The 25,167-nt window shown below is 37.8% G+C and overlaps 1 protein-coding gene across 1 annotated transcript; it reads right to left on the reverse strand.

Moving 5' to 3' along the window:
* Nucleotides 1-22,735: 22,735 nt before the first annotated feature.
* LOC128126261 (trafficking protein particle complex II-specific subunit 130 homolog) lies at nucleotides 22,736-24,048 on the reverse strand. The gene is made up of 5 exons (XM_052764012.1): nucleotides 23,852-24,048; nucleotides 23,590-23,776; nucleotides 23,232-23,509; nucleotides 23,050-23,140; nucleotides 22,736-22,930 (listed from the first exon to the last, which is right to left on the reverse strand). Exons 3-5 carry the CDS (start codon nucleotides 23,493-23,495, stop codon nucleotides 22,743-22,745), a joined length of 543 nt encoding a protein of 180 aa, XP_052619972.1. The 5' UTR covers nucleotides 23,496-23,509; nucleotides 23,590-23,776; nucleotides 23,852-24,048; the 3' UTR covers nucleotides 22,736-22,742.
* Between the last annotated feature and the right edge of the window lie 1,119 nt (nucleotides 24,049-25,167).

The raw sequence follows: 25,167 nt of genomic DNA on the forward strand, positions 1-25,167 counted from the left end.
CTCATAAGTGGTGTTTTTGGATGCTAAATGGATTCATAATTCATGGATAATTTAGCTAGGATTGCATCTAAGGCATATGAATGATTTTAAATTCACTTAGGGACCATTTATTGGAGTTTACAGCTGTAAACATGGAGTTTACGGCCGTAAGCTCCCCCACACACAACAGCCTTAATGTTTTGGTCCTTTAATCAATCACATGTGATTCTAATGATTTTTCCAAGCCTTGACTGGATTTTTAAGGGAATTTTGACAAAGTTTTAAGAGTTTACGGCCCATGAACCCCCTCATGGCCATGAACTCCTTGGAAGGGTGTTATAATATGTTTTAGGGTCCCATACTTGTTTGTAAACACTTCTAGAATTTATCCCAAGGCTTTAGGTGTGTTAAAGTGGCATTTTAACACATTTAGAGGAGTTTACTCTCCATGAACAATGAGTTTACGGCCCAAGCATGTTCTTGGGCGGTAAACTCAAGTTTACTCCTCTAAATTGATGTTCAAGGTGTTCCAAGGCCAAATCCAATATTCTAAAATTCATATCCAAGATTCAATAGAGTTTTGGAAGGGTTTAAGGGCATAAAAACCCCATTTATATGAGTTTACGGCCCAAGCATGCTCTTGGGAAGTAAACTCAAGTTTACTCTTCAAAATCCATGTTTAAGGCATTCTAAGTCTATTCCATAAAGTCATCTAGCGATATCTAAGGTCAAATTGTGGTTTGGAAGGGTTTTGTTGCTCAAAAACCCCATTTATATGAGTTTACGACCTAGGACTGTTCTAGGGCCGTAAACACATGATAATGGTCCTAATCCATAGTTTACATAACAAGCTAGGGAAGGTACCTTGGTGATTAGAAGCCTTAAACTTGAGATTTGGACCCTTAAACTTGGATTTAGGAGAGAGGTTAGAGAGAGAGTAGAGAGAGGAAGCAAAAGTTTCAAATGAATGTTTAAACACGTTTAAATAGGTCCCAAAACTTGGACACAGAGGAATTCTACCTGATACCGGCATTAAACGGGGCTTTTGGTCGCACCCGATTAAGTTTCCGTAACCCGGCGGGGACGTTTCTATAATTTCTGAAATAAACAATTTGGGCTAATTTCATGAGTTCCTAAGGAGTTTGGACACTCATTAGATTTTAATAAACATATAAGTTTAAATAATTTAACCCAAAACGAAATCGGAATGAATTGATAAACGGCGAATTTTTACGGGTAGAATGGGTTTTCGGCGATGGACAATTTCATGTTGTTACATTATCCCCCCTTTAGAGGGAATTTCGTCCCGAAATTCAGATTAAGATATAGATCATGAATTGGAATGAAATACGAATGGATTTGTTGCCTCAGATCTTCACGCTCCCAAGTGGAATCGGGTCTCCGCTTGGCGTTCCATTGAATCCTCACTATCGGGACGCGCCTTTGTTTCGTACATTGACTCTCTCTCAATATATGATCTCAATTGATTCTCCCATGGAAGTTTCAACCATGGATGACTTCGGTTTCCTCAAAGGAATCACTAGGGTTTCGTTTGGTAGATACTTCTTAAGGATAGAGACATGAAGTACCAGATGGATGCTACTAAGTTCTGAGGATAGCCGAAATTTGAAGGTTGCGAAATCGATTCTACGAGGATCACGAAGGGTCTAATGTATCACGCGTGAAGTATTTCGCACTTCTCAAAGCATATCATGATTTTCTGGAAAAAGCCTTCAACATGACAGATGCTCCAATTGGAAGGCACATCCTCATGGAGCCGAGTAGCTAAGGTTCTGATGGTTCTAGAAGGAATTTCTGGGTAAGTCGGCGATATTAGTCGATGAGACCCAAGAATCAACAGGTTTCTATAGGTATTTTCGGTGCTGACTAATTCCCTATCGCCTTAGATGTTGGAAAAGTACACGGTTACGACTACTTTGCTTGGCTACATGATCAAGGGAAAAGGATTTGACCGAAGGGCACCACTACTAACTCGTAGTGATCATATCAATTCTTGGTCACCGTATTGGACATGTTACTATCGTTGAGATTTGGTGACGAGGTAGTTCGGAGAATTAGGCCACTGCGAGACTAGACTAGACGTTCGGAAAGAGTTCTCGAGAATCCTTCGGGAAAGACACTTAGGGAAAAGAGCTGGAGACTTCTTGTTTCCCGATGATCACAGAAACGAGGGATGCATAACAATTCATATCGGGAAAACTTTTGAGTTTTAAGGTATGAAATGATACGAAGGTTTGATGCCGAAGATCATGAGAGTCGGTTCGGGGAAAAGATCTAGACGGGCGACCCATACAAAACCAAGGATAACAACTTGAATGAGACTTGGTCATTTCATGTCGAACATAGCATCAAAGTATTTCGTGAAAAGTTTCCCATTTAAATCGACTGGAACAGAATAATCCCCCAGACTGAGAATACAATTTACAGATACGAAGTTAGTGTTCTCTATCTCACTGGTTAGTCGTCTCGGTTGTACTTAATTTCGATTACAAATGAAGGATTAAGTTTAGAGACTGTTCGAATGGATAAATAACAAGTTTCCCTTATGGTACTAGAATCGAAAAGAGTTGTCAAAGAGGAGTATACCTGCGGCGAGAGTGGGATCAGCGGTTGTCTCCTCTCGTCCTACTGCTAGGAATCTTCCGGTGTTGCCAGTTGTTGCTGCTTTGGGGCAATTTCTTTTGAAGTGCCCTACTTCGCCACAACTGTAGCAGGCTGGAGTGATTCCCGTTCCGGATGATTGGTTTGTTGATTTACCTGGTTTTTTTGCAGGTTCAAGCAAGGTGGCCCTTCTTGCCACAGTTGTCACAGATTCTTTCGCGACATGGACCAGGAATGCGGTGATGGTAGCTGCACTTACGGCACCAAGGAAGGGTACCAGTGTATCCATTGGTAGGAGTTTGGGCTGTGGACCCGACAACTGAAATAGCAACAGGGGCAGTAGCAGAATGGACTACTACCGTTTGCTGTTTCTTAGAAGAACCTTGCGTACTTTGGGCCTTCCGCTTGTTCCAGAATTTCTTTTTACTTCCACTTCCACTTGTGACTGGCTCCGGAGTGGTAGCCTCCTCATCAGAGTTGTCTTCGTGATCGATCAAGGTTTGCGCAAGACATTTAGCGTTGTCGTAGGTGTCTGGCTTCGCAGCCAAGACATTCCCTTTGGTTGGCTGGGTCAACCCCCAGATGAACCTCTCAATCTTTGTACTCTCCGGGGTAACCATTACCGGACAGAGTAACGCCAGGTCATCGAACCTTGATGTATAAGCGGCTATGTCGGAACCCTTCATCTCTAGGTTCCAGAGTTCGTGTTCTAGTTTCGGTATTTCGCCCCGAGGGCAATACTCAGCGAGCAGAAGCTCCTTCATAGCTTCCCAACCCATAGAATTTGCTACAGGTAGAGTTAAGGATTTGACTCGGCCGTTCCACCAAGTCAGGGCTTTGTCAAGGAAGGTGCAGGCGGCAAACTTTACTTTGTCAGACTCCGAACAGGCGCATATTTCAAAGATTGATTCGATTTTCTCGATCCATCGGGTGAGGGAAATGACACCTCCAGTGCCATCAAAGGATATGGGTTTCGCGTTCATGAAGTCTTTATAGGAACCCTCTTTTCGGTGTCCCTGACTGTTCTCTTGGTTTTGGGTTTGAGTATCACCTTCTGAACCACCGGAACCACCGGTGTTCAATTGGGGCATAGCAGCTGCCACCGCAGCGGTAACAACTGCCTGTAATACCACGGGGTCGATTTCAGGAGGAGGTGGTGGCGGAGGGTTGTTGTTGGTTGTTGAACTGGATCTCCTTCTTGGGGGCATCTTGATCTAAAAAGATCAGGAAAGAGAGGATCATAAGTCCTCTGAATTGAATCAAAAGATAAGGAACAGGGGATATCTCTTCAAGGCAGATATAGCACCATATTAAGCGATAAAGCAGGAAAGAGTTATCAAGGCAGATAATTTATCGCTAGAGGAATGATCATGGAACAAAGCGTATACGAGGATTTTCTACAAAGGATTGACTCGAGAAATAGTCCCATAGTATTTCGTGATTCACTGCAATGACGACTCGTTGTTTGGGGTATTGGGTAAGTTTTAGGTATGTTGCGTACCACAGTCACTCCCAGGCACATGTTGGCCGTGTCTTGAATGAATATAGTTGGCCAGGCTATATTGACCCTAGACACGATTACATAACTGCCCAGGGTTAACCGCAGCGTACAACACCCGTTTACTTATGTTTTCTTCTACTTGTAGTTACAGATCTCTACGGTTCGGTATACTTTTATACTTTTTGAAAATACTTATATTTTGAAGGATACTTTTAGTTTAGAGCGCTTAGGCCCTTTAGTGTTTATAGTTTTATACCATGTAAGGTTTGGTATACTCCGTTCACTATAAACAAGGGCACTGATACCAATAAGTCACACCCCGAAAACCAAAGGCGGAAACATTTCCGTGGTTGACTCCACGTTGAGTATCAAATCCAATGCAGATAGTAATCAAAGTAAACAACCATTACATTACATATATTTGAAAGTTTACATTTGTTTCAAAAGTAAATTGTACAAGTGTTATACATATATCATATGAACAAAAGTAGAGACGAGTCTTTTGCGCACTCCATCTTCACCAAAAGATATCACCGGGTACCTACCTAATGAGGACCTAAGAATACAAGCGGTTTGAAAATCAGCATAAAGCTGGTTAGTTCATAAGATTGTCTGTTTTCTGAAAATGTACCAGTATCCTTTAGTTTTCCGAAAAAGTTTGTTATCCAAGAAAATCCCATATTTTCTTATGTAAAACAATTTAGTTATATTTCATTACAGTTCAATTACGCGCTATATGTTACCCCAGGAAAATCCCATATTTTCCTAAATACAAGACCGATTGAATATCACAGAGTATAGTTTAATACACAAAACTATATATTTAGAATCATGGGATTACTATCCCGAATTAGATATAAAATACTTTAATATACGTGAACTGTAGATGGAAAGTAGTTTGAAAACCTTGGGACTAACATCCCGTACTACATATAGATTTAATACCATGGGACTATCATCCCGGACTAGATACAAGATAGTTTGATATACATGAAAATATAGACTGAAAACCATGGGACTACCATCCCGGACTAGATACAAGATAGTTTCATAAAACCATGGGATCATTATCCCGAAGTAGATATAAGATATTTTGATAAAACCATGGGATCACTATCCCGAACTAGATATAGATTCTAACCATAGGAATAACATCCTGCAATAGATATGAAACCTATAGACTAAAAACCATGGGATTACCATCCCGTACTAGATATATATCCAAAACCAAAGCCGTGAATAAACTTATATTAATATGTATTGTGAGTCGGGTAACCATGTTGATACGACAACGAGACCTCCTTGACGCTTGTCAGACGTCGGACGATATCCAGAATTTGTCACCCCAGGCGTGCCCGCCTAATTGTAGCTAGCAGTTAAGGTGTGGGATTGTCAGTCCCGATTAAATCTATTCACAAATTCCTCGCTCTCCTTCCAGGAGACTCTGGTTACACTTCCGGGGAGGATTTACTGATCATCCAAAAAGGGTAGTGACGAACTCACAAGCTAGTACTAAACTATTCACAGGGTTCTCATACAATATCAAACATACAAAAGATTATGAAGCATAATACAGTGAATACAGATACATACAATGAAACTATCTGGCAATACATCCAAATGATACGGAGATAAACTGAATCAGACATAGTTTATCTAATAATTTTATATACATGTCAGTACGTGATTAAACAAGAACTAAAGAAACCCAAATTATTCCCATAATAATTTGATTAGTTTGGTTATTTCCTTAACTGAATTTCATATAGTTGCGGTTGATAAATCATCCCTTATGCTCAGCATAATACATAAAGGGTAAAGATATTATAAGTTTGCCAGATATTTAATAAAATACATCAATGTTATGATTTGAAAACATTTGTAGTTTGCTTGTATCCCCCCCTAAAAACATTGAAAAACCATTGAAAAAGGGTAGGGGTATGAGGTCACCGGACGAGAAACGTGTCTGCTTGGATGCTAAACGTCGGTTCTGGGTTTGCAAACGCACGAGGTTCCTATGAATTATGAAAAGATACATATTTGTATCTAATTAGGACTTACATTATTTATTTGGTAGAGACAAACACTTCTAGTTGCGGAAACACTCCCTTACAAGTGTTTGGAAGGACCCGGGTAACATTTGGGGACACATATAGCTGGGATATTGAATTGGGACTTCAAGAGTAAACTCCTTAGGGAGTTTACGGCCCTAAATACCACATTCACATGAGTTCACAACCATGAATTCATAAGTGGTGTTTTTGGATGCTAAATGGCTTCATAATTCATGGATAATTTAGCTAGGATTGCATCTAAGGCATAGGAATGAATTTAAACTCACTTAGGGACCATTTATTGGAGTTTACGGCTGTAAACCTGGAGTTTACGGCTGTAAACATGGATTTTACGGCCGTAAACTCCCCCACACACAAGATCCTTAATGTTTTGGTCCTTTAATCAATCACATGTGATTCTAATGATTTTTCCAAGCCTTGACTGGATTTTTAAGGGAATTTTGACAAAGTTTTAAGAGTTTACGGCCCATGAACCCCCTCATGGCCATGAACTCCTTGGAAGGGTGTTATAATATGTTTTAGGGTCCCATACTTGTTTGTAAACACTTCTAGAATTTATCCCAAGGCTTTAGGTGTGTTAAAGTGGCATTTTAACACATTTAGAGGAGTTTACTCTCCATGAACAATGAGTTTACGGCCCAAGCATGTTCTTGGGCGGTAAACTCAAGTTTACTCCTCTAAATTGATGTTCAAGGTGTTCCAAGGCCAAATCCAATATTCTAAAATTCATATCCAAGATTCAATAGAGTTTTGGAAGGGTTTAAGGGCATAAAAACCCCATTTATATGAGTTTATGGCCCAAGCATGCTCTTGGGAAGTAAACTCAAGTTTACTCTTCAAAATCCATGTTTAAGGCATTCTAAGTCTATTCCATAAAGTCATCTAGCGATATCTAAGGTCAAATTGTGGTTTGGAAGGGTTTTGTTGCTCAAAAACCCCATTTATATGAGTTTACGGCCAAGGACTGTTCTAGGGCCGTAAACACATGATAATGGTCCTAATACATAGTTTAAACTCGAATTTGAAGGCTAGAGAGGTTACATAACAAGCTAAGGAAGGTACCTTGGTGATTAGAAGCCTTAAACTTGAGATTTGGACCCTTAAACTTGGATTTAGGAGAGAGGTTAGAGTGAGAGTAGAGAGAGGAAGCAAAAGTTTCAAATGAATGTTTAAACACGTTTAAATAGGTCCCAAAACTTGGACACGGAGGAATTTTACCCGATACCGGCATTAAACGGGGCTTTTGGTCGCACCCGATTAAGTTTCCGTAACCCGGCGGGGACGTTTCTATAATTTCTGAAATAAACAATTTGGGCTAATTTCATGAGTTCCTATGGGGTTTGGACACTCATTAGATTATAATAAACATATAAGTTTAAATAATTTAACCCAAAACGATATCGGAACGAATTGATAAACGGCAAATTTTTACGGGTAGAACGGGTTTTGGGCGATGGACAATTTCGGGTTGTTACATATTGAAACTTCGTGTTTTTCGCTTAATCGGTGTTGCCTGCTTTTGCCGAGAATCTTCGGTTGGTCATAACTTCTCCGTTATAACTCAGATTTTAGTGTTCTTTATATGTACGAAAACCTTGATATGATTCCTACTACTTTATTTAACCCAAATAAGATTTTTAGGAAAGTTATATTTTGGCCTAAATTTGACTGGTGTTATATTTTATTGTTTCAAAATATCGGGTTGTCACATCATCCCCCTGTTAGAGGGAATTTCGTCCCAAAATTCGAGTTTAAGCAGTATTTATAATCATGCTACGGACAGAAGTTTTGTTTGCTACTCATGTTCTTAAGTGAACATTGGTCCTCGCTTTGGCATTCCAGGGAACCTTTCACGATCGGGATACAACTTTGCTTCTTTCGTTTGACTTCACTGGTATGATAACTTTTCTTTGTCGAATGTGTGTTGAGTGTTTTTGTGGTCTATGAGAGTATTACACCATGTACCCTACAAGTAGTGTCTCCAGATCTTCTAAGCAATTAACGTTGCTCATGACTCAAGATCACGTGTTGAATAGTTAACTTCCTGTGTCTTAAGCTGTCTTGAGGTATAGGCAGTGACTTTTCCTCTTGCTTAAGAACACAACCAAGCCCTTGGTTGGATGTATCGCATTACACCATGAAATATTTTATCCCTTTTTAGGAGGGATAATGTTGGTGCGATGTATCAGACTTACTTTAACATTTCGAACTCTCTTTCTTGTTTACAGACAAGTCCGGTGCTCTTCCAAGTAAACTTGTCGTAAAGAATCCCCTTCTAAGGAGTTTGTTAAGCTCTCTAGGAAGTTCTCGCATCTCGGTTGGAGCTAGACAATAAGGTGATTTGGCTACTAGGGTAGCCCCTGGAACTAAGTCCATTCTGAATTCGATTTGACGCTATGTTGATAGTCTCGATTGTCCTTCTGGAAAGGTGTCGGGAAAACCGCGTACTTCTTGGATGTTCTTGAATGTCCTTCACTTCTCGACACGTCTGAACGATGTGTGCAAGGAATGCATGATATTCCTTTCGTAAGCATTTCTGAGCCTGCATACACGAAATGATGAGAGGGTTCGTACTTGGTTCGTGGATGTAAATAACTAGGGATTCATTGTTTAGGGAGGTTAGGACGAACTGTTTTATCAAAGCACCTGATGTTGGCTTGATATAGACTTAATCAACTTCTACTGATTATGATGTCAAAACCTTGGGGTGGATTACCTGTCGTGAAGATCTAAAAGAAAGTATGACTACTCATGAATTAGGGAAAAGGATAGGTATTTCTAAGTTTATTCTTACAGAAGCACGATCATTCGCAGTCTTGGGCAGTCTTCGTCTTGAAGTTGATAGTAGAACTCATACCTGGTTCATCTATCACAGTCTCGGGTATACGAGTTGTATATAATTAAGGTTGAGAAGGTAGTCGAATAAATGATTCTTCTTTAAGCTCACATCCCATCGAGGAAAAAGAAGTTAAAGTGGAATTGTCAATTCCAAACCTGTAGAACCTTGATTATATATCACCCCTATGTATACATTCATCAGCGACAGATCAACCGTATGGACCTTTGGATTTGAACTTGACGTACTGTACAAGTGGTACTTTGGGTATTTCTTTGGAAAGGAAAAAGAACTATGAGGTACTCTATACATGGATACTTCGGTATTCTGGAATGACGGCTTCGCTGGAAAGGCGATTTCGAAGAAAGGGATGTACGTATGAAGCTGCTTTTGTGAGGATCATATTGAATCAAGTCGTATGATAATTTCAGGATCATAAAGAAACTTAAAGACATTAGATTTAGATATAAGACGTTTACAGACAAAACACAACCGTGCAACCATCAACAAACTTATAGTACTTTAGACTACTACAAGACTATTGCTACGAATAAGGTATACTACAAAAGGCAAATATACGCAGCACGATCAACCCTATACCGATGGGATCACAAAAAAGATAAGACTTTGACTACACTAGTTTTGGATGGTTTATAACTCTGTTACAATGAAATGACTAAATTACATTAACGTGGGTTCGGAGTAGGTTCTCCTGCAGCTGTGATCCTGAGAATCCTACCGTCTACGCCAGAGTTCTTCGTTATAGGGCAATCCTTCTTGAGGTGCCCTATCTCCCTGCATTGGTGACATGACTGGCTAGTACTAGCCTTGGTGGCGGGAGTGAGGTTTTTATCCCGTGTTATGTGGACACGAGTTCCTTCCTCATTACACCACCTTGGAAATTGCTTCCTAAAGCGTTCTGCAGGAGTTGCCACTTGTTGTTGTGGCATGGCAAGTCATTGGGATCTCTTGCGCTCCATTAGGGCTTGACGATATCGTATCTTCCTTTCGGTACCACGGCTTCGCATGTCTAGGACTGTTGCCATTTGATGGTTTCCCGGTTTGGTACTACCATCGGAACTCTCGACTCCTTTGTCGGTCTTGCTTGTGTTGCCTGAGTTGATGTTGTTGGATTTTGCGCATTCTAACACTCCTAAGTGTCCATGCAACCCTATAATACGTTGGATCTATGTTTTCTCTATTATACATGCAAATAAGAACTTTCAAGGTATTATCCTAATCTAGCATACAAAACAATGAGAGTAACAAGATAGAATACATACCTCTTTGATGTAGAATGTCTTCATGAAGCTTGAGTGCCTAGTGCCCCAAGTGTGACACCTCAAATGGTTCACACAGCACCAAATACACTTGTAATAACTTGAGAGAATTCTACACTTCATGAAAATCGGCTAGCCCTCTCTAGAATGATACTAGTCGCCGATTTTGTCATGAATAAGATCTTTATATAGTGTTACATTTAGGGTAAACCCTAATTGTTATGACTTTCCATTTCCTTGGATCCATGGGTTCAAATACACCATGGAGCATCCATGGACCATCCTATGGGTTTTAGCCCAACTTCATTATCCATGGAGCATTAGCCCATTATACAAGTATGGATGATTTACACAATCAACCCATATATTTAATTAGTCTTCTTTTGATCACTTAATTAATCCTAGATTAATTCTTGATCCATACTAATTAAATAATCTTATTATTCTTATTATTAATATACTAGAACTTATAATATATTAATAACCATAAGTGTCTTACTTCTCTCATTATAGTCTATCCAAGTGCATGATGCCATGCAACCCAAATGGACCATGTCGGGTCGGGTCAAGTCTTACCAATTATAGTTATGGACTTAGACATTAATCCAACAGATGTGTGTAAGGAAAGTTGTCACCGCAGCTGTTACTGCAACTTGTAATGTAGCGGCGTCGATATGGAGGATAGGGGTTTCGTTGCTCAGCTGATCGTTTCCGGATGACGATATGATTCTGTAACATGAAAGATAAAGATTTTGTGAGTGATTCTGGTTGACTCTAGATGTACTTCGATTGTTCAAGTAAAGAGTAAGACTATGTCCTCGAAAGTTTGACCTACATCTCTACGATGAAGACCTAGTACGGATTGGAAGTATGTTTGCGGTGGTTTGACCTACATCCCTATGATGCAGTCCTACTACTGAGTAGAAGTATCTTTGTAAAATGGTCTTAAGACGTTTGTCATTCAAGCCGAGGTATCGTTGGATGGTGAATAACATGATCCAACCACTAAAAGAGACATGGAAATGTCTCCGGAGTTAAATTACTATAGTCCAATGACTTGACTAAAGCATGTTTCAGATACACTCCAACGAAGGTATGATGAGCGTTTCTGAACAAAGAGTGACACAGATGTTAGCCGACTGTCAATATCATCGATGTTTAAGATGTAATAAGTTTAGGAAAACTTGACCTTCAAGAAGGTCTTACATCATATCCAAAGTAGAAAGGTTTTGGCCGCATAAGGGCCTAACAAACAGTACTTACAGTACAAGATAGTTACATAGAAAAATGCTACATAGGACATACACAGGCTAACAATTCCTTTAAACAAGGAAGGGAAATAAAGTATTTCTAACTGGCGGCGGTCATCCTTCTGGTGAACACTTAGTTCAGCCAATTGACGTTCCATTATCAAGAAGGTGTCTTTCGTACACTCTCTGTCATACTCGTAGCTCTATGACTTCGGCTCGTGTTTTAGCTAATGCTTGCAGCAGGGTCTCTTGGTCTCTCTCAAATATCTGACGAGTGTTTTCAGGATGATTGGTGTGGATGGTGTGCATTCTTGCATTGGCATTTAACCTCTTCGATATAATGGAGAGTCGTCCTGCCCTGAATTTCGTTTCGAGCAACTCTACGGATTAGGATTGGTAGAACTTTGCCTGTTGAGCTTCCTTCGCTTAAGTTGTAGCAGCTTCGGTCTCCTTTAGACGACATAGGTTGATCTTGCTATTCGCTCCATGTTTCCAAGCATTTTACCCAGGGAAGCGTCGAGCCATGAAGAGTTGGACGAGGGTTAGGATTTGAATTGGGAGTTACCGGGGGTAGGTTCTCATCCTCGAGTTCGGAGTCATCATCACCCGAAAGGTCTTCAACATGGTGATCATTCAAAAGGGATTGGATGATCATTCTCTGATTCTTCTCTGAACCATTCAACATTGCCTTTGTTCGGGAAGTATGGGTCGTCGTGGGGATGGGGTCCAACTATGTTATCCATGCGGTAATTGAGGTATAAGAATCTTACACATAACTAGTTTATAGTAATACGTGAAAGACTCCTATAATATTTTAGGTTTATGTTGTATTGTTCTGATTGTAGTATTGTGGGTAAGTTTTTAGACTTGTGGCAACTCACAGCCTCACTTAGGCACATGCTAGTCAACCATCGAATAATATAGTTGATCAGGCTATATCATCCCAGTTTTGACTATATGTCTCTAAGTCTACTTGTGATGCCCAACAATCGTAATACTTTTGTTCTGTCCTAGTGACACTGATTTTAGTATAAATGTAGCATGTAAATATTTTTGTTCTGTCCTACTCAATTAAATATTTTATTATTTTAAAAGTAGACCCTTTATCATAGTATTTTAATCCCTATTGTATTTATAGTTTGTATATCTTTTATGGGTTGATATACTCAATTCACTATAAACAATGCTCTGATACCAATCTGTCACACCCCAAAACTGAGAACGGCAGAAACGTTCTGGGGAGGAGGACGTCATGTAATGTATCACAACAATGAAAAGTAGTAAACAAGCAACAACATCATCCATTGCATTAATAGTATAATTTTAATTACATTTGAGTTCTTTCATAGTATAATTCTACAAAATGAATATTCAAAAAAAGACGAGTCTTGACCGCTCCGTCTTCTCAGAAACTGGTAGTCGTACCTGTCTATCTATGTCCTGGGAATACAAGTTATTTTGAAAGTGAGTATCAGGAATAATGCTGGTGAATTCATAACTATTTATGTCACTTTGATTTGTAAAGCTGTAAAGAAAGACCTGTAAATGTTTGAAGGAAAGTTTGTACCAATGAACATGTTTGTAAGTATTCGTAAATGTTTGAAAACCCTAGAAAATCCAATATTTTCTAGTAGTATAAAATGTAGCCTTCTACCAAGACCCGACTGTTTTGAATGTTTGCTTCAGAAATCCAATATTTTTTTATAAGTGGGTGGTAGTTTAAAAGTTCCGAAAATGAACTACAATAGTGTTTTTCATGTCTTAAATAGTAGATTTGTGTATGTATATAATCGCTAAGGTATTTGATAACCCCGTAAATCAATGTGTTTTTAATACTCCATGTGAGTTTTATAACCATGGTAATGACCCAGACTGCCTGTAACAACGTTCTTCAGGCGTTGGAATGTTATCACGTTTATCACCCCAGGCCTGTCGGCCTAGCTGTAGCTAGCAGCTTAGGTGTGGGATTGTCAATCCCGTATAGATTTATACACAAGTATCATGCTCCCCCTACAAGGGATTATGGTATATAATACAGGACTTAATAATGCATACTCGAAAGTACGTGAAATGTCTCACAAAACCTAGTATAAAACAGATTTACGTATGAAAATGTCCATTTGTTCTTGTATATGAAAATATCTCTTTGATATGGTACTTGTAGTATGTAAAATTTCATGAATATCTAGTACACTATCTTATGTAATTATATCTCTTGTAATTGTATGTCTTGAAATTTGTATGCCTTGTAATTGTATGTAATCGTATCTCTTCATATAGTATGTAATGTATTAGTATAGACTCATAAATAAACTAACTCTTGTGTGATTCCTTGTACTTGGAATGGTAAGTAGTATATCCTAAATATACCTATTATAGTTACTAGTATTGTGCGTGTACAACCGAACTATGCCTTTGCTACCCATGTATAGGCGTGCATTTGACGATAAAAATATAAAAGAAGTTTTGTAAAACCTTTGAAAAGTTTAATACATAACAAATGATGACTTGATGTTAGTTTATAAAATGATTTGAAAGTAGTTTGTTTGATACGAACAATTTTAAGTATAGGAAGACCTTCGTTTGAAACACGATTCTAACAACGTTTGAAAGGAAACATAAAGTATATAAGACGGTTTGATAAAGAGTTTTTAACATGTAAAAATGTTTGTCGTAAACTATTATAGTTTTTCCAAAAGTTTGTTTCGTTTGTATAGTAAACCCTAGTGAAATGCTCACTCGTTATGTAAAGTGTAACTTTTGTAGTGACATAAATGAACACATATATTCAAAGTATAAAAAAAGTGTTTGATTCGTATATGTATAAAAACATGTTTGATTTTAAAAGACAAGATGTTATCGTGATATATTTTGCGTACGAAAGGTTCCATGTAGTAGTTATGAATCTCATATGATTTACTTGATAAAAAGTCTATATAGTGAAACATTTAGGTTACACACGATAATAATCGTGTGTTTACTTGTACTCCCCCCCTTAAAAGTGTATATAAAAAGTATTGATAACACTTTTGAAAATGTAGTTTATAGGGGTATGAACACATCTTAAAAAAAAGTGCGTGATATGAAGAAAACGAGATTTTCTCGGGCGGCACCTCGACCGGAAAGTGACGAGATTCCTGGGAATCTCGGGGCTTCGGACCTTCGTCGGGGCTTAGATATGAAACCGGGAAGTCGGGATGTTGTCGGCACAAAAAACGAGGTTAAAATGTGATAGAAGTGAAGAAAATGAGCGAGGATGGCCGGCACCCTCGCATTCTATTTATAGGGTGCTGGAAGAGGGATTACGCTGGGCGTAAATTCGGAGTACGCTGGGCGTACTCGTTACGCTGGGTGTAACTTCGGAGTACGCTGGTCGTACACGACGTCAGCGCTTACCGCATCCTCGGAAGAAGCATCGAAGCGACGTGGACAATCCGGAGCCTAGCATCCGAGTATGTTGGGCGTACGAGGGTACGTTGGACGTAAATCGTTTCGTTGTGTTTGGCACAAACTTGTTAAATCCGTAACTTTCGCATACGAGCTCTGTTTTTGACGTTCTTTATATCGACACGAAGGTGAGAAAATACTCTACAACTTTCGTTTAGACTCTGTCACCTAATTTTGATATTATTTTTAATTATATTTTAATTAATAGGCTGGGACACGATAACTTCGTTAAAAATCCATAACTTCTTTATCCGACGTCCGTTTTCGTTTGTCTTTTTACCATCGAACTACTATTGTCGAGACCTTCAACTCTCGTTTAAGTTGTGTCGGCTAAAAATCACTCGATCTTTATTTCGAGTTTTTAGCTGTCTACCGCTGTTACGAAACATAAAAAATTTGTAACTTCTTTGTACGATGTCCGTTTTGGGCGTTCCTTTTATGCATGATCACTGTTTAACGAAATCTACGACTATCGTTTAGATACCTAAGGCTAAAAGTTATTGTATTGAAACTTTGTGTTTTTCGCTTAATCGGTGTTGCCTGGTTTTGCCGAGAATCTTCGGTTGGTCATAACTTCTCCGTTATAACTAGGATTTTAGTGTTCTTTATATGTACGAAAACCTTGATACGATTCCTACTACTTTATTTAACCCAAATAAGATTTTTAGGAAAGTTATATTTTTGCCTAAATTTGACTGGTGTTATATTTTATTGTCTCAAAATATCGGGTTGTCACACGTATAGTCTGAAAATTTGACAGTCACGTTGTGAGCCACACAAGCTCACATCGTGAGCTGGGTCCTGATCAGCCCGTAGACTCGCCATCTGCATCCCTAGCTTCGGAAGGTGTATGATCACTCTTCATGTCGTGTGAAATTACCATTCACGCCGTGAGTTTTGATGAATCACTCCGTGGACTTGCCATATGGGTACTAGTCTTGAAAGGTGGCAATTTGAATCCTCACGTGATGAGCTATGCATCCTCACATCGTGAGCTTAGTCATATTTGGGTTTTCTGACACGTGTCATGCTCTCAAACAACTGTATCTTCGGAAGGTCATAACTTTTGCATACGACCTCTGTTTTTGACCTTCTTTATATCTACGCGTAGGTGGAGACGTACTATGCAAGTTTCCTTTAGATCACTAAGGCTACAAAGTAATCTATCATAAACTCACTTTCTATGATTCTTGGTTTTGTGTGATTTTTTGTCACGAAACTTCGACAGGTCATAAATTGTTCGTTATAACTCAGGTTTCGGCGTAATTTATATCTCCAGAATCCTTGTCCCAATCACTAAAATTTTCTTGATTAATATTCTGATTATTTTTTACTGGAAATAACTGTTGGATTAATGTCTAAGTCCATAACTATAATTGGTAAGACTTGACCCGACCAGACATGGTCCATTTGGGTTGCATGGCATCATGCATTTGGATAGACTTTAATGAGAGAAATAACACTTAAGGGTTGTTAATATATTATAAGTTCTAACATATTAATAAGATTATTTAATTAGTATTGATCAAGAATTAATCTAGGATTAATTAAGTGATCAAAAGAAGACTAATTAAATATATGGGTTGATTGTGTAAATCATCCATACTTATATAGTGGGCTAATGCTTCATGGATTATCTAGTTGGACTAAAACCCATATGATGCTCCATGGTGTTTTTGTACCCATGGATTATGGAAATGAAAGGTCATGTCAATTAGGGTTTACATGGTGTAACCCTAACTATATATATGCATCTTATTCTTGACCAAAATCGGCACTAGTATTATTCTAGAGAAGGGCTAGCCGATTTCAAGTGTTCCAAATTTCTCTCAAGGTTATTCCAAAAGCAATTGATGTTGTGTGAACCATTTGAGGTGTCACACTTGGGGCACTAGGCACTCAAGCTTCATGAAGACTTTCTACATCAATGAGGTATGTATTCTATCTTGTTATATTCATTATTTTGTATGCTAGATTAGGATAATACCTTGGAAAGTTCTTATTTGCATGTATAATAGATAAAACATAGATCCAAGGTATTTAGGGTTGCATGTACACTTAGGAGTGTTATAATGCTCAAAACCCAACAATAACTGGCTGTTTTAGCAGCCATTAAAGTAGCCAACAATGTTGAGACCTAGTTTAGGGAAAGGGGTCTTGAGATAACTGAGGTTAGTGAGAAAAGAATGTTTGATGGTTCTTCGAGGTCTACCAAGAAAACTAAATTCTCGAAGTCTGATTTGAAGAAAATCGGAGGAGGAAACGAAGCGAAGTGGTACGAGAAGTGAGGAAAGAATCACTTCGGGATGTAGGGAGGAAGTGACTTGCTACAAGTGTGGAAAGATTGGGCATTACACCAATCAGTGTCCATCCAACAAGAGGGTGTGCTATGGATGTAACTAGGAAAGGCATATTTCGAAAGACTGCCTGAAGAAGAAGTAGATAGCAAGGCCGAACATTCCTCCAAAACCGAAGGCGAGAGCTTTCCAGGTGACAATGGAAGCAGCAAGGGATGAAGTAGATGTCGCTTCAGGTACCTTTCTCGTAAATGGATTTCCTGCCAATATATTGTTTGATTGAGGAGCAAAATACTCCTTTATATCGCAAAAAATTTGGTGGAAGACTAGCATTGCCTGTAGATGAACTTGATAATGCTCTAGTTGTAGAATTTTCCAGTGGCAAGTTCATACATGTTAGTAATTTCACTAAAACATCGTCATCGACTTGAACGAGAATAAATTCCACAAGGAGTTATTTCCTATTGAGTTGAATGGTTTCAACATCATACTAGGAATGGATTGGCTTAGTGCAAACGATGCCGAAATACTATGCAAGAAAAAGATGGTGAGAGTAAACCCACCTGGAAGAGAGTCATTTATAGTGTACATGGATAAACGCGGAGTAAATTTCGGAATCATTTCCATGATGAAAGCCAGAAAATGTTTGTCCAGAGGATGCACATCATACTTGGCATTTGTGATCGATGCAAAGAAAGAGATGAAGGATATACAAAGAATACCAGTGGTGTGTGACTATCCGAAAGTCTTTCCTGAAGATCTTTCTGTTGGGTTTTGAGCATTCTAACACTCCTAAGTGTACATGCAACCGTAAATACATTGGATCTATGTTTTCTCTATTATACATGCAAATAGGAACATCCAAGGTATTATCCTAATCTAGCATATAAAACAATGAATATAGCACGATAGAATACATACCTCTTTGATGTAGAATGTCTTCATGAAGCTTGAGTGCCTAGTGCCCCAAGTGTGACACCTCAAATGGTTCAGACAACACCAAATACATTTGGAATAACTTGAGAGAATTCTACAACTCATGAAATCGGCTAGCCCTTCTTTTACACACACTAGTGGCCGATTTTGGTCAAGAATAAGGTGCATATATATTTAGGGGTACACCATGTAAACCCTAATTGACATGGCCTTTCATTTCCATGATCCATGGGTACAAATACACCATGGAGCATCCATGAAGCATCATATGGGTTTTCGCCCAACTAGATAATCCATGGAGCATTAGCCCACTATATTAGTATGGATGATTTGCATAATCAACCCATACATTTAATTAGTCTTCTTTTGATCACTTAATTAATCTTAGACTAATTCTTGATCAATACTAATTAAATAATCTTATTAATGTATTAGAACATATAATATATTAACCAACCTTAAGTGTTATTTCTCTCATTATATATATCTAAATGCATGATGTCATGCAACCCAAATGGACCATGCCGGGTCGGGTCAAGTCTTACCAATTATAGTTATGGACTTAGACATGAATCCAACAGTCTCCCACTTGGATAAGTCTAAAACTATTATTGCATATGACTTCAGGAACCGACTGGCAAGCGTAGCTCTCAAAAGCTTCTGTCGAACTCTGACCTTGTTGATAAACTCTAACCTTTGTCAGTGACTTGTCCATTAGATAAGGGATCATATATTCCTCCATTCTAGATATCATATGGACTGAGACATGGATTATAATCATTCTCTCTGTCCATTTGTTGTTTCCCGATTTCTGATTTATGACGACTGACTAATTGAACAAATCAAATCAGTCCTAGCCCGGCCGAGCACTTCCATTTGTCATCATCAAATCATCGAGGGGCCCACAGATATCGCTTTTATCCCGAAGGTAAAACAAATGGATAAACTTTGACTCATATGGCTTGTTCTACTACTTGTTGATGTTGGGTTTTGAGCATTCTAACACTCCTAAGTGTACATGCAAACCTAAATACCTTGGATCTTTGTTTTTGCTATTATACATGTAAATAAGAAATTCCAAGGTATTATCCTAATCTAGCATACAAAACAATGAGTGTAACAAGATAGAATACATACCTCTTTGATGTAGAAAGTCTTCATGAAGCTTGAGTGCCTAGTGCCCCAAGTCTGACACCTTAAATGGTTCACACAACACCACATACACTTGGAATAACTTGAGAGAAATCTACGCTTCATGAAAATCGGCTAGCCCTTTCTTCCTTTCTCTAGTATGATACTAGTGGCCGATTTTGTCAAAAATAAGATCTTTATATAGTGTTACAATTAGGGTAAACCCTAATTGTCATGACTTTCCATTTCCTTGGATCCATGGGTTCAAATACACCATGGAGCATCCATGGACCATCCTATGGGTTTTAGCCCAACTTGATTATCCATGGAGCATTAGCCCACTATTCAAGTATGGATGATTTACACAATCAACCCATATATTTAATTAGTCTTCTTTTGATCACTTAATTAATCCTAGATTAATTCTTGATCAATAGTAATTAAATAATCTTATTATTCTTATTATTAATATACTAGAACTTATAATATATTAATAACCATAAGTGTCTTATTTCTCTCATTATAGTATATCCAAGTGCATGATGCCATGCAACCCAAATGGACCATGTCGGGTCGGGTCAAGTCTTACCAATTATAGTTATGGACTTAGACATTAATCCAACAGTCTCCTACTTAGATAAGTCTAAAACTAATATTGCGTATGACTTCAGGAACCTACTGGCTATCGTAGCTCTCAAAATCTTCTGTCGAACTCTGACCTTGTAGATGAACTCTGAGCTTTGTCAGTGACTTGTCCATTAGATAAGGGATCATATATTCATCCATTCTAGATATCATATGGACGGAGATATGGATTATAATCATTCTCTCTGTCCATTTGTTGTTTCCCGATTTCTGATTTATGACGACTGACTAATTGAACAAATCAAATTAGTCCTGGCCCAGCCGAGCACTTCCATTTGTCATCATCAAATCATCGAGGGGCCCACAGATATCGCTTTTATCCCGAAGGTAAAAGGAATGGATAAACATCGACTCATATGGCTTGTTCTACTACTTGTTGAATCATACACAAAGACACGTTTTATAGCACCGAGTTACCAAATGCGTTTTCGTGCAATCAATGTACTATCAACTCATAGTAACAACTCATATCTCTAGGTTTGAAGAATATAAGATATATCCATGAAGTGATTCCAATGAGCGCGGGTTGAATTCAATCACTACTAGAAAAAAGGCCTTTTACGACACTCATTGCGCGTCGTAAAACGCTCAGACGACGCGCAAATGCGTGTCAAGGAAGGCCCTGTCATAAAGAGAGACGACGCGCTTTTGCGCGTCGTCTATAGACGACGCGCATTTACGACGCGCGGTTGCGACACGCAATGCGTATCAAGGAAGGCCCTGTCATAAAGGAAGACGACACGCATTCGCGTGTCGTAACTTTACGACGCGCGTGTTAATGACACGCAATGCGTATCAAGAAAGCCCCTGTCAAGAAAGGCCATGTCATAAATGAAGATGACATACATTTTTGCGTATTGTAAATTTAAATGTTTAAAAATAAAAAATTTATATATTTATTAATTTTTAAATTAAATTTTCATTTAATTTCTTATAATAGAAATAAAATACCATATACAAAAAATACAATCCATTGCATAATATAAAATAAATTGCACAAATTATAATGTCATACAAAAAATCATTCAAATGTTAAACAAAAATAATACATTGCTAACATGTGTTATACATTCCTATAAAACTAACAAATAATCATACAACTCTGTTTCTTACTGGAAAGGAAAGCCAAACATGATTACAAGTCTCCCTTAATCTTGAACTTCGCCACCACCGACGTAAGAAAAAAACTGCGTATAAATATCAAAAAACAAGATATGAGCCAATCATTCTATGACTCAAGGAAAAATATCATTAGAGAAATGTGAAAAAAATATGAAACAAATGAATGAAAGTGCATTGCTATTTCTTTAATACTTACTGCATAGAGTAAGACTTGGACATCATCTATAGTTTTGAAGGACATTGATGTCTCCCTATGCTGCACATATTAAAAATAAAAAAGAACAAAATTAAGTAACATATGGATTCATATATCTATCAATTGTATTGTAAATTGTAAATTAAATAAATAAGCATGCTTATTTATTTTTGCTTGTGTCTCGTTTCCTCCAAAACTTCTAGATACGTTGTGAGCATGCTATAAAAATTGATTAACATGCAGGTTGTGAGCATTAAAGAAGCTTTTGAGAAAACTATGAGACAATACAATTGTGAGTTTGCTTTTGTCCTCAACCGTGCTTCCAATCTTAATCTTGTTGAGGTTTGTTTCAGGGAGGGCAAAATATATATTTTTATATTTACATAAAGGAAAAAAGTTTGGATTAGAAAATGACATGTTTACCCTTGTAATGAAAAGTTGTGTTTCAATTTTGGTCCTTATTTTTGAGGTTCTTGTAAAGGTTTTGGTCCTTGAGTATAGCTGATTTTTTCCACTTTGGACCCAAAAATAGTCATTTTCGTTGGAGAAGAGGCCAAATATGCAAAAAGGAAACTGTAGGGACGAAAAGAAAAAAGAAATCTATATTTAGGGACTAACAATTGTAGTTGGTTCAACTGAAGACTTTGATCCTTCAAAAGGCAAGACTTTAGTTGACCTTCTAGTCCTTGTTGTTTCACTTTGTTGTGATTTTGGTCCCTCTTACTCGCACCGTTAGTAAAATGACAATTTTACCCCTAGCCCCTTTCTTATAAACCAAAAAAAAAGCAAACCATAACTTACTTGTGTAAAAATTCAAGACCCCCTACAGCTCTTGATTCAGTTCCCATCAATTCAATCCTTCCCATTCCTGCATATATATATACATAAGGTATTAATAAAAATCATACATACATACATACATACATACATACATACCTACATACATACATACATACATAAGTGAAGAGATTTTTCACTTAAAAGCATATAACCACTTCAGAAGTTGTAGGTCTAGTTGATGGTGGTTGAGTGCACATCAATGCTATCTTGATGATCTCCACAACATGTTCTACTGCATATTCACTAGGATCTAGTTTCTCATCCATTAAATTCAGATGCGCTCCACTCTCATGTAGATCCCGTGCCTATCATACACATAACAACAGAAAGGCTAGTAAGAACTTCTCACCTAAGCTTAAGGTCTCACTGAATACAAAATAAATCATTGAGTGTTTGAGATACCTTCATCATTAAAACCATAAATGAAAAGAACGGGTTGAATGAACCAACCCTTAATTATGAGATACTTACATGATCAAGGAGATTTTGAGTGACTAATTGGTAGTCAACATCCTTGTATCTCTTTCCACTACTGATTTCTAGGACCACCACACCAAAGCACCTACAAAATTCACGATTTCATCTCTAGGCAGGAATGGGAATGGGAATACAGAAGGAGGAGCTGAGAGGTGGAGGGGAAACACGGACCAAGTGGGGCCCAACTGGGTTGCAACTAATATTACCCTCACCAATGTCCGGTAACTCCAGTTGTGGGGGCCGCATGTACCCAGCAACCAATGGCACGCATAGGATTGAAATCTCTATTCGTGAACCTGTATACATTAAGTTTATTTTTAGACAACAAGGTTTCGAAATCAAGATATAAAATTTATTAATTTATTAAATGTTGAGATATTGAAAGAGGATTTGGATTATAAAAGGTTAGTAGTACCTTGCTTTGTGGAGAGAGGTGCATGGCCTCGCTTCCTCCCAGCAATCATCCAGTTTTCAGAATTTGCGTTTATTTCATATACTACCTCATCCTGTTCGCAAATCAAATATATGATTTAACATTTAAGTCATTTTTACTTTTTTATTGCCAAAAAAAAAAAAGTAAAAATTTTAGAAACTTACGTATTGTTCGTCCTCGAGATACTTCAACCTTTCAACTCGCCACTTCATAGTAAAAAGCTGGCCGACTCTAAGGCCTTCTGGAGGAAGGGGAAGAAAACCAACTGCCAAACAAGGTTCCATCACTGGTCTTTGTAAAACAAGAGCACTCTTAAAAGTCAACATCTGTGAAGACTCATCCTCAAACATAGGAGTATGCGATCCATGATTTCTATCCCCAGATATTTTATATTTTATATTTAATATCGTATCACTATCAGGATTCATATCTTTCGCTTCATCTGTAAAAAAAAAAAAGAGAGAGAGATTGATTATTTTTTCTAAAGATGAGTGATAAAATGAGAAATAAAATAATGCTTGCCATTTGTGGGTAGGGATATAGTGAACAAGATTCCGGCTCTTGATGTAGAAGGAACTACAAGTGGAAAGAAGGCGGATGTTGGTCTTCCATTACTTTGACTTTCACCAGCAAGGGTAAAACCGTCTTTTAGGTCCAGCCAAGAATCGTGTATGGTTAAGTTAGCCTTCACTTGTGAGTGGAGTATCACCTGGGAATGTGAGTAAATAATTATTATTATTATTTTTTTTGCATTTAACCCTAACAAGACTTGAGATCAATATACCTGCAAAAGCAAGGTGCCATCACTGCATTTATCTGCTACACGTGTGCTGACATGGAATGGGTTGGTGAAGTGAACAGCTATAGTCCTACAAATAATGGCAAAAATGTTCAGGTGCTACATAACCACTATTCCTGCAAAGATTTAACATTGGTTATTGAAAATTTACTTTAATCAAATTGAATTAGTAGTTAAGTTATATGTACTTTTAAACATACAAAGTCCCTAAGAATTTTGTGCTAAGATGAGTCGTATCTTCTGGTAGCAGTCTTATAAGCCCAAAATTTGCTATTTTTTGCTGCAATTCTCTATCAAGTAGAATGTTGCTAGTTCTTATATCTGTATGGATGATTGGAACATGGTACTTTTCATGTTGATATGAAAGACCCCCTGCTTCCTGTAAGAAAATCTTTCTGGTACCCATATATAAAAGAGCTTGATCGTCAATGTGGAAAGGGACAGCTAGCTGTTGAATTACCACTCTTATGGTCTGAATCTGAGCTCAATTATCTACAGGAAGTCCAATAAAGGTATATATATGTTCCTATCCTAAGTTTTGAATTTAAGAATAGACACCCCTGTGTTGTTGAATATAACAAACACATTACACATACATCCCTCCTATCAGGCTGAAGTTGTTGAAAGAGCAGAAGGCATCAGAAAAGAGTATAATGAGCTTGACACTGTCTGGTTCATGGCTGGATCCCTATTTCAGGTTGTTTAGCTTTTTCCTTGGTTCATTTTAGTTATTACTAATGCCTCACCCTGTAATCACATCCAAATTCATAATCAAAAATAAATAACTAGAATAAAGAAAGTAAAAGAAAATTTTAATATTATTTTAAAATCAGCTTCACCATGGCATTAAAATGCACGCTGGGATCTTCTTCCAAACATAATTATTTGGCTTAAATAATGCATACCGACTTTGCTAGAATATATATGGCCAGGTACTTGAACAAATCCAGCCTGAATAAATCCAGCCTAAGAAAGAACCTAGCCTATCAGAATCAGGTACTTGAAAAAATCCAGCCTGAATAAAAGCAAAAAAAAAAAAAAAAAAAAAATTAGAACTAGTTGAAATAAAAAGTTGAGTGGGAAAAGAACAAGACAAAAAGTTCTTCATCATGATAGAAATACAAAATACTAATAATGTTAAAAAGGAAAAATGATCATAATATGTGAAGGAAGATCAGGAAAACAGTCATCGAGATGATGCTTGGACCATGCTATTTGGCACCCAACAAACCTACATAGTCAAAAACACATTAAGGAAGAATTCAAGGCATGATACTATTGAAACTTAAATGACAAAGATC

This window comes from Lactuca sativa, chromosome 5 (assembly GCF_002870075.4).
Source record: "Lactuca sativa cultivar Salinas chromosome 5, Lsat_Salinas_v11, whole genome shotgun sequence".
In the NCBI taxonomy this organism is placed as follows: domain Eukaryota; kingdom Viridiplantae; phylum Streptophyta; class Magnoliopsida; order Asterales; family Asteraceae; genus Lactuca; species Lactuca sativa.

Bases quoted from the DNA above. Each gene is read 5' to 3' on its own strand.
- LOC128126261 (XM_052764012.1), bottom strand. From the start codon at position 23,495: ATGAATCCTGATAGTGATACGATATTAAATATAAAATATAAAATATCT. The intron at 23,141-23,231 runs GTAAGTTTCTAA...ATTTGCGAACAG, and splicing joins ATCTCGAGGACGAACAATAC to GATGAGGTAGTATATGAAAT. The intron at 22,931-23,049 runs GTACTACTAACC...TAATGTATACAG, and splicing joins ACCTCTCTCCACAAAGCAAG to GTTCACGAATAGAGATTTCA.